This window comes from Odontomachus brunneus, unplaced genomic scaffold (genome assembly GCF_010583005.1).
Source record: "Odontomachus brunneus isolate Ranch 3 - 2012 unplaced genomic scaffold, Obru_v1 Obru_scaffold_013, whole genome shotgun sequence".
Lineage (NCBI taxonomy): Eukaryota > Metazoa > Arthropoda > Insecta > Hymenoptera > Formicidae > Odontomachus > Odontomachus brunneus.
In genome coordinates, this window is record NW_022639463.1 from 857615 (window position 1) to 867554 (window position 9940).

The following is a 9940-nucleotide window of genomic DNA, read 5'->3' on the forward strand; positions in this document are numbered from 1 at the left end:
GGGGAAAAGAAGAACGCGATCATATCGACGTAGCTTACCGACCGAGAGCTGATCGTGAACGTTGGCTACATAGTTCGATGCTGCGTCACACAGCTGCGGAGGCGCTTCGTACGCGAGAAAATAGACCTGTATTCATAGTCGAATTTTATTTCAAGACCGTCTTAAGTAATGTCTTAAGATACGAATACGGCTCTGTGATTGGTTCATGACATCTTAAGACAGTACTTAAGGCCGTCACACACAAAATTCCGTAAGAACTTCAAACGTAAGCGTAAAGAAATCGACCAATCCCAATCGAGTATTCGGCTCTTCGTAATAATGGAGGGGTTACGAGGCCGAGTGCTCGATTGGGATTGGTCGATTTCTTTACGCTTACGTTTTAAGTTCTTACGGAATTTTGTGTGTGATGGCCTTTAAGATGATCTTCAATGGCTTGGTTTACATCGTACACTTTATACGCGTACTAAATAGTAACTTTCTATTAGATAATCTTAATATTGACAATGCATATCAACGACGATGTATTCAATCAATACAATACGTTTTCGTGATGAATATTATACCAGCTTAATATACCATTATTTATATATATCGTCAATATTAAGATTATCTAATAGAAAATTACTATTACGCGTATCAAGTGCATGATGTAAACCAGACCATTGAGGGAAGGAAGGTCCCACTCGGATATTCTTCTGTGGTTTTCTTGTTCGTGTTCTTTCGGTCGTTTGTTTTACGGTGAGTTTGATGTATATGTAATAACCTAATCGGAGAAATCTAGTTATTAGTGACGATTCGTTAAATTCGAGGACGAATATCGCGTAATTCATCACGATCTTTACGGATACCGCAATATTTTTGCGACAGCGATCGCTGATCTTACAATTTTATCACGTTGTGCGACTCACGTGCGACGTCGCAGATTATAATATTGATAAATTCGAATTTTTTTCTATTCCAATTGTTAGAAAAAACAGATTTGGAAACTTAGTGCAATATAAATTTTAACGAGTCGCACTCTTGCTTCGGGTCGTACACTTTCGTGTTGCATATTTGGAAGAATAAGATACATAACCTCTGATGCATTTTCCTTACAGATGGCGGACACGAAAGTTAAGACTCCGGAGAAGAAGGCCGCTGCGGCGCCTACAGCTGCTGCAGCTGAAGCAAAGAAAAAGAGATCATCCTCAAAACCAAGAAACTATGATTTGGGAAACGGCGTGTATAGATTCAGTCGCACGCGTATGTACCACAAAAAGGCGATCTACAAATTTCTTGATAAGAAGACTCCAAAGAAAGTGAGTTTGTCTTAAAAAAGTTGTTTTTTAATTGTATTTAACACTGAATTTTAATCAATAATTTGTGTATTACTAACCTTTTTTGTGAGAGATTCTTTTCATGTGATTTTCTAATATACAAAGACCTTCATTTTAAACTCTTTTATTGAAAAGAATACGTCTAAATCAAGGCTCAGAATGGTTTGTCAATTCCGGCCAATTTTCAGGAGCTACGCCTTCTATCTTCCCCTTGCCGCGAGCAGGCTACAAAAGTGACGATTGAGCCTCCAAATTTGAAGCCGTGACTGGCCGAGACCGTCACTTTTGTGGCCTGCTGCATAGCAAGGGGGAGATAGAAGGCGTAGCTCTCGAGAATCTGTCAAAATTGGCTAACCGTTCCGAGCCTTGGTCTAAATAATCCTTTAAATCTATCAAAAGTTGTAAGTTACCTTTAAAGGACAATTTTGTCAAAAGAGTTCAAAGTAAGGGTTATAATATTTATATACTGGTCATTTTCTATAAATATATTTTCTCCTTCTAGTCTATTCTTCTTACTCATCACTTCCTTCTTTTCTTTTTTGTTATTTAACTTTGCTATAATTATCTTCCCACTAAATCTGCAGCTTTTTACATAACATTCTACTTCTAACTTATCCTTTAACAAACTTTCTACTCATTCCTTTACATCTATGTTGTACTTTAATCTTTTAAGTAAGACTACAAAGAAATTTATATATATAATGCCACCTTATTCATGTATTGTATCAAAGGCATCTTTGGAGCAAAGTTATACTCAATATCAGAATTTGTAATTGATACTATACTAACTCATTATTATATACATAAAATTTATATGGTTCTTATTAACTCAACTTTTTTCTAATTGAAATTTATGTGTTAATAAATATATCTCTTTGCAGGTCAAGCCAAAGAAACCACTGACCATTGAGAAGCAGATTGGTGGTGATAAAAACGGTGAGAAACGTATCGTGCTTTTAAAGAAGAGGCGCGCGAATTATCCCACTGCAGACCCAGTCACTGTACACCATGCTAAAAAATGCTTCCATGAGCACCGTCGTTACTTGAGACCTTCATTGACGCCGGGAACTATCTGCATCATGTTGGCTGGCCCTCACAAGGGCAAGAGGGTTGTTTTCCTCAAGCAGCTGAAAAGTGGATTGCTCTTGGTTACTGGTATGTGTTCATATCATTACATCAACATTACCATTGAGACATATAACTGTGAAACTGTAGCTTTCTTAGGAAAATTGATTGTACTTTCATTTTTTTTTCTGAATGTTTTCTGTTTATCAAACACGAAGCTATATTGTTATTGAGTGACAATGATATTGTGTCATTTGTAATTTATACTGTTATTAATACATCCTAAGAAGTAATGAGATGCATTAAACAGTTCTTTTTAGTTAGATTAGTGTTGCACAAGAAACTTTGTTCTTTTCTACCCCAAAGCTATATACTTATACTTTATGCTAAGTTATATACTTATTTTACTCCAAAAGCAAAAAATGCAATCTCAGTTCACCAAAAAAAAGGCAGATCTAATATTGGAAAATCATTGCAATTGTGAAGACGTGATCATACATTAAGTTACAATATTTTTCATTACATGGTTGCAATATAAGATTGGCTAATTAATTACATCGCTACGTATCTTGCACAGGACCGTTCTTAATCAATGGCTGTCCCTTGCGAAGAGTCAGTCAAAATTATGTGATCGCCACGTCCACGAAGCTGGATCTCTCGCATTTCGAATTGCCGCAGCATATTCGAGACGAGTACTTCAAGAGGAAGCGTGAAAAGCGTGCCAAGAAGGAAGAGGGAGATCTTTTCAGCAAGAAAAAGGAGGAGTACACGCCGAGCGATGCGAGAAAAAGTGACCAAAAGCTCGTGGATAAAGTAGTTATTGATGCTATCAAGAAGCTTCAAGATAAAAAGATGTTGTTCACGTATCTTTCGGCGATGTTCGGGCTGCGAAGCAGTCAATACCCACACAGATTAAAATTTTAATCTATCAATTCGACTTTGATTTATGTGTAACCTCATACGTTGCAATGTGACGTTTCTCACTCTCGGTCTTCAAAAGCTACGTTCGCCTTGGGCGCTTATGCGTCAAAAGACAATACGAATGCGCCACCACAGATGTCTATATTAAACTAGGGTTGCATTCCAAAATGTTCTTTTTTAAAGAAAATTTTACTTAATACCTATAGTTTATGTTACATATATTATAGAGTATCGAGTTAAATTTCCTCAAAAAGGAAATTGCGTTTTGGAACGCAACCTAGATTGCTAACAAGGACTTCGAACGTGCGTCGCGTAAGGTTTCCGGTTACATGCGAGAAAATGGCGGTGGTCCTATGTGTGTGAAGTTGATGTGACGTGTTACTTCTGTGAGTACTTACAACGTACAATGTGAGTCAGCGTGGCCATTAAATTACTGTCCAATCAGTTACTGTAAAACCAAAACTGCCAGCATCTTATTGCATCAAAAAATGTAACAAAAAAATAGGTGGTATTGGACGTTATTTGCTCTGCTCATTTTCAACAAAAGAATTTTGTGATTAAACGTAGTGAAAATATGTGGCGGTAGCGGCCATTTTCTCGCATGCACAGCAACCTTCACTTACTTTCATATAGAAATAATTATTAGACAATACTTACCATATTTGAAGGACAAAAATTGTAATTTAACATTTTTCAAAAATGACTAATATTTAGTCATTTTTCAAAAATGACTAATATTCGTTGCGATACATGAGGTACTTGTTGCAATTTATGACAAAATTATGAAGCGGTTTATTCCTTTTTGCATGAAAATTGAATGCATAAAGAGAAAATTAAAAACAAAAATATTTAATAGCAAAACAATGACTACATTCTATTGTGAAATAATACAATATATATGTGTAATATTTATGGTGTTATTTATGGTATATATATTTATAATGTTTTTACATAAATAAAATGATTGAAAACATGTTTCTTTTTTTCTTGTTCTTTTCCTATCATTTGAATAATATCGCTCGCAAAGTATAGATTCGAGACATCTTAAAATGTTTTTTTGTTTCGTAAGTACGGTAGCGTTTGGTTGGTTAGTTTGGTCCACTTAACGCCACGAGCGTCATTCTAGCTTTGTTGCTCGAGGCGTTGCGAATGTTAAGTGGACCAAACCAACCAACCAAACAGTATTGGCTGCGTTCGGAAACATCACCCAAGTGTACCCGTTACGTAGGAGCGAGATACAAGAGTGAGATAAAAAGAGAGGAAGAGTACTCGAGTGACGTTTCCGAACGCAGCCATTGTGGTCACAAAACGAAAAAACGTTTTTATTAGTTCCGGCATATTTTGTCAAAACCAATAGAAAGTTTGACAATATAGGTCAGACTCTAAGGGCTCTCACACATGAAATGACATAACTGCATGTGCATAGCATAAGACGTATGGACTAATGAGCATCGAGTATTTAGCCGCTATATTGATGCTCAATCTCGATGCTCATTGGTCCATACAGTTTTATGCTATGAACATGCAGTTGTCATTTCATGTGTGAAGGCTTTTAGTCAAATGGGAAGAAACAGGCCGAATGAAAGGGAAAACAAAAACCGTTCTCTTTTTCTATTGCTGTACTATTCGATCTAAAAACATCAGCTTGAGCGAGAAGTCACATTGCAATGTATGAGGTTACATATAAATCAAAGAAAAGTCGAATTAATAGATTAAAATTTTAATCTGTGTGGGTATTGACTGCTTCGCAGCCCGAACATCGCCGAAAGATACGTGAACAACATCTTTTTATCTTGAAGCTTCTTGATAGCATCAATAACTACTTTATCCACAAGTTTTTGGTCACTTTTTCTCGCATCGCTCGGCGTGTACTCTTCCTTCTTCTTGCTGAAAAGGTCTCCCTCTTCCTTCTTGGCGCGCTTGTCACGCTTCCTCTTGAAGTACTCGTCTCGAATATGCTGCGGCAATTCGAAATGCGAGAGATCCAGCTTCGTGGACGTGGCGATCACATAATTTTGACTGACTCTTCGCAAGGGACAGCCATTGATTAAGAACGGTCCTGTGCAAGATACGTAGCGATGTAATTAATTAGCCAATCTTATATTGCAATTATCAACATCAACCATGCAATGAAAAATATTGTAACTTTACGTATGACCGCGTCTTCACAATTGCAATGATTTTCCAATATTAGATTTAATATTTTTTTTGTGAACTGAGATTGCATTCTTTGCTTTTGGAGTAAAATAAGTATATAACTTAGCATAAAGTATAAGTATATAGCTTTGGGGTAGAAAAGAACAAAGTTTCTTGTGGAACACTAATCTAACTAAAAAGAACTGATTAATGCAACTCATTACTTCTTGGGGTGTATTAATAACAGTATAAATTACAAATGACACAATATCATTGTCACTCAATAACAATGAGCTTTGTATTTGATAAATAGAAAACATTCAGAAAAAAAAATGAAAGTACAACCAATTTTCCCAAGAAAGTTACAATTTTACAGTTATATGTCTCAATAGTAATGTTAATGTAATGATATGAACACATACCAGTAACCAAGAGCAATCCACTTTTCAGCTGCTTGAGGAAAACAACCCTCTTGCCCTTGTGAGGGCCAGCCAACATGATGCAGATAGTTCCTGGCGTTAATGAAGGTCTCAAGTAACGACGGTGCTCATGGAAGCATTTTTTAGCATGGTGTACAGTGACTGGGTCTGCGGTGGGATAATTCGCACGCCTCTTCTTTAAGAGCACGATACGTTTCTCACCATTTTTATCACCACCAATCTGCTTCTCAATGGTCAGTGGTTTCTTCGGTTTGACCTGCAAAGAGATATATTTATTAGCACATAAATTTCAACTAGAAGAAAGTTGAGTTAATAAGAACCATATAAATTTTATGTATATAATAATAATAAATTAATCATTTAGTAGTATCAATTACAAATTCTGATATTGAGTATAACTTTCCTCCAAAGATGCCTTTGATATAATACAAAAGAATAAGATGGCATTATATATATAAATTTCTTTGCAGTCTTACTTAAAAGATTAATGTACAACATAGATGTAAAGGAATGGATAGAAAGTTTGTTAAAGAATAAGTTAGAAAAGAATGTAAAGAAAGTATACAAAGAAGTAGAATATAATGAAAAGCTACAAATTTAGTGGGAAGATAATTATAGCAAAGCAACAAAAAAGAAAAGAAGGAAGTGATGAGTAAGAAGAATAGACTAAAAGGAGGAAATATATTTATAGAAATTGACCAGTACATGAATATTATAACTGTTACTTTGAACTCTTTTATTGATAAAATTGTGCTTTAAAAATAACTTACTACTTTTGATTGATTTAAAGGATTATTTAGATGTATTCTTTTCAATAAGAGTTTAGAATGAAGGTCTTTGTATATTAGAAAATCACATGAACAAAAAGAACCTCAAAAAGGTTAATAATACATGAATTGATTGAAATTCAGGGTTAAATAAAATTAAAAAACATAACTTTTTAAGACAAACTCACTTTCTTTGGAGTCTTCTTATCAAGGAATTTGTAGATCGCCTTTTTGTGGTACATACGCGTGCGACTGAATCTATACACGCCGTTTCCCAAGTCATAGTTTCTGGGTTTTGAGGACGATCTCTTCTTCTTTGCTTCGGCTGCAGCAGCTGTGGGCGTCGCAGCGACTCTCTTCTCCGGAGTCTTAACCTTCGTGTCCGCCATCTGTAAGGAAAACGAATCAGAGGTTATGTATCTTATTCTTCCAAATGTGCAACACGAAAGTGTATGACTCGAAGCAAGAGTGCGACTCGTTAAAATTTACATTGCGCTAAGTTTCCAAATCTGTTTTTTCTAACAATTGGAATAGAAGAAAATTCGAATTTATCAATATTATAATCCGCGACGTCGCACGTAAGTCGCACAACGCACACGTGATAAAATCGTAAGATCAGCGATCGCTATTGCAAAAATATTGCGGTATTCGTACAAATCGTGATGAATTACGCGATATTCGTCCTCGAATTTAACGAATCGTCACCAATAACAATTGGATTTCTCCGATTATTTATTCCGAGGTTACTACGTATGCATCAACCTACCGTGAAACAAACGACCGAAAGAACACGAACAAGAAAACTACAGAAGAATATCCGAGTGGAACCTTCCTTCCTTTAATATAAGGCTTCAGGTACATATGTCGCCATCTATTCCATCCGAGTAGGACTATGGTTGCAGTATACGTAACGTGAACTATAGATAAATGCGCGCATGTACGTGAAACGGAACGCGACCTATAGCTTTATGCACAATGGCTTAGTTTACATCGTCAAAACGTTAGTGCGCGTATTAAATTTGATGCGCACCAATGCTTTAATACGAGTGCGTTTACATCGAACATATTAAAGGAAAAATATAATACGAATTTAATTCATGTCGTTTACCTTCTAGTGGTGGTATTTGGAATTGCAATTTGCTTAAGATAGCTTCGACCGACAGAAAGAATGCATAATTCTAAAAACGTACTCATTTCTTCTCTCCTTTTTTACAAGACATTTTACTATGATATAATTTGAAACCAACGATTACCGATAACACCGGTTTTAATTAGGTTAGGTTCCCTCCAACATTCGTTTCATATGTATATATCGTCATTTGTATCATTTGATACGCGTATTAGTTTAGTACGATACTGCTACTTAGCACGCTCGCACTAAATTGATCCGTCAGTGTTTACATCGTGTGTATTAAATATTTAGTACAAATTTGATACGAATATAGTACCTGATACGCGTATCAAGTGCACGATGTAAACCAAGCTAATGGCTAACTAACTTTCTATTAAATAATCTTAATATTGACAAAGCATATCAACGATAACGCATTCAATCAATACAATAAGTCTTCTTGATCAGTATTATACCAGCTTAATGTACCATTATTTATATACATCGTCGATATTAAGATTATCTAATAGATTATCTAATAGAAAGTTACTATTTAATACGCGTATCAAGTGCACGATGTAAACCAAGCCATTGAGTGCTTTCCAATTGCTTAACACATTTTGACACACACGTATACAAAACCAGTTTATTGGTCACATATTATCTAAAGGTGCTTTCCAGTTACGTACACTGTGTTACACAAAACCAGTTTATTGGTTGTATATTATCTTACAAGATATTTTAGATAATATATGACCAATAAACTCGTTTTGTGTACGTGTGTGTCAAGATGTGTTAAGCACTTGGGAAGCACCCTAAAATATCTTGTAATGGCTCCTGTATACAGGACGCGGTAATGTTTGCCGCACGGCGAAAGTTCGCGCAACAGCCAATCAATATGCTGCTTTCCGTAATAACCTTCTAGCTCTTCTAGCTCTTCTAGCTCTTACGGAAAAACAACATAATGATTGACTGTCGCGCGGACTTCCGCCGCGCGGCAAGCATTACCGCGTCCTGTGTGCAGGAGCCATAAAATAATATACAACCAATAAACTAGTTTTGTGTAATACACAAAACGTAACTAGAAAGTACCCTATGGTTTTTTCTACATGTTGGGTTCATTTTTCTGGCCGTATGAGCTATGTTCAGAAATCCTATTCGATGGGTAGAGTTACTTTAATAAACCAATCATAATAAATAAATCTTAGTTCCTTTTGCTCTGATTGGCTAATTAAATGTTACTCTACTTACGGAGTAGGGTTTCTGAACGCAGCCATGCGGAGTCCATGTATACTACGTCCATGGTAAGCAATGGCGTAGGATCACTAATAGTTAGGTGCACTCAGCCAACTATTGAAATCTGAAGTCTACGTCCATGGTCTGCAAGCAGAGAGAGAGAGAGAGAGAGAGAGAGCTTTTGATGAGCGAGGGTGAGATGCGTTGTAAACATGAGCGACGTCAAGAAGAAGAGCAATCGTTTCGCTCTGTTTAAAAAGCGTACAAAAACAGACGATAATGCCGAGCTGTCAAAAAGCGCGATCGTGTCGGCGAGAAAAACCGGACGATTGAATCTCTCGTCGAAAGGATTATCCTCGGGTATTTGCAAACAATCTTTGCACATATTTCAATATTACGAGCATAGTGATGATAGTCGGGTTAGGCATTAGCAATTTACTACTTTACTACGTATTCATGAATTCTCATTTATTTCATTTATATGCTACATTGTTTCAAGCATGTTCTGTTTTACATTCGAGTCGTGAACAATATTGCATTTCTTCATTGAATGTGCATGCTTATGGTATAATTTTACTTATTTTATACATGTCCATGTTCAAACAACTGTTATAGGTGATCTCATCAATATTTCAACAAAGAAGAGTATGCAAATCTTTTGTTTCTTTGAATGTTGTTTGTGAATATTACTTGGATGTTAATTGTCGCACAGACACAAATGTTTGTATACACATGCCTTTATTCTGAATTCTTTTTTATTGATTGAGAGTGCTTCTAAATTTGTACTTTTGAGCCAGTCAGAAAGCTTATAAATCACATATAGAGGCACTTGTATCAACAAAAGGGAGTTCAGAATAACGGCCATAGTATCTATGTTGTCTATGATTATCTTTTGAATAAGATTGCAAAGAAATGCGAGATATGCGTAATGTCACTCTGTTCACTCAT

The 9940-nt window shown here is 36.0% G+C and overlaps 3 protein-coding genes across 5 annotated transcripts in view; 2 read left to right on the top strand and 1 right to left on the bottom strand.

The window, feature by feature from the left end:
- The first annotated feature begins 583 nt into the window (after positions 1 to 583).
- Positions 584 to 3313, top strand: LOC116841087 (60S ribosomal protein L6-like). 2 transcript variants are annotated; one of them, XM_032808616.1, is made up of 4 exons: positions 584 to 738; positions 1098 to 1298; positions 2198 to 2471; positions 2959 to 3313. In XM_032808616.1, exons 2-4 carry the CDS (start codon positions 1098 to 1100, stop codon positions 3303 to 3305), a joined length of 822 nt encoding a protein of 273 aa, XP_032664507.1. In that variant the 5' UTR covers positions 584 to 738; the 3' UTR covers positions 3306 to 3313. The 2 variants fall into 2 exon arrangements, with proteins under 2 accessions (XP_032664507.1, XP_032664508.1); XM_032808617.1 differs by lacking the exon at positions 584 to 738 and adding an exon at positions 739 to 821.
- A 1693-nt stretch (positions 3314 to 5006) lies between these two features.
- LOC116841086 (60S ribosomal protein L6-like) lies at positions 5007 to 7562 on the bottom strand. 2 transcript variants are annotated; one of them, XM_032808614.1, is made up of 4 exons: positions 7412 to 7562; positions 6834 to 7034; positions 5861 to 6134; positions 5007 to 5361 (listed from the first exon to the last, which is right to left on the bottom strand). In XM_032808614.1, exons 2-4 carry the CDS (start codon positions 7032 to 7034, stop codon positions 5015 to 5017), a joined length of 822 nt encoding a protein of 273 aa, XP_032664505.1. In that variant the 5' UTR covers positions 7412 to 7562; the 3' UTR covers positions 5007 to 5014. The 2 variants fall into 2 exon arrangements, with proteins under 2 accessions (XP_032664505.1, XP_032664506.1); XM_032808615.1 differs by lacking the exon at positions 7412 to 7562 and adding an exon at positions 7300 to 7408.
- A 1595-nt stretch (positions 7563 to 9157) lies between these two features.
- LOC116841096 (leucine-rich repeat-containing protein 40-like) overlaps positions 9158 to 9940 on the top strand; it is a 6864-nt gene continuing 6081 nt past the window's right edge. Inside the window, exon 1 of the mRNA XM_032808632.1 lies at positions 9158 to 9352. Coding sequence (XP_032664523.1) covers positions 9205 to 9352 — 148 coding nt within the window. The 5' untranslated portion in view covers positions 9158 to 9204. The remainder of the gene's footprint in view (positions 9353 to 9940) is intronic.

Excerpts from the sequence above, each read along its gene's own strand:
- LOC116841087 (XM_032808616.1), top strand. The coding sequence starts at position 1,098 with ATGGCGGACACGAAAGTTAAGACTCCGGAGAAGAAGGCCGCTGCGGCG. Across the intron at positions 1,299-2,197 it reads ATAAGAAGACTCCAAAGAAA|GTCAAGCCAAAGAAACCACT; the intron begins GTGAGTTTGTCT and ends ATCTCTTTGCAG. Across the intron at positions 2,472-2,958 it reads TGGATTGCTCTTGGTTACTG|GACCGTTCTTAATCAATGGC; the intron begins GTATGTGTTCAT and ends TATCTTGCACAG.
- LOC116841086 (XM_032808614.1), bottom strand. The coding sequence starts at position 7,034 with ATGGCGGACACGAAGGTTAAGACTCCGGAGAAGAGAGTCGCTGCGACG. Across the intron at positions 6,135-6,833 it reads ATAAGAAGACTCCAAAGAAA|GTCAAACCGAAGAAACCACT; the intron begins GTGAGTTTGTCT and ends ATCTCTTTGCAG. Across the intron at positions 5,362-5,860 it reads TGGATTGCTCTTGGTTACTG|GACCGTTCTTAATCAATGGC; the intron begins GTATGTGTTCAT and ends TATCTTGCACAG.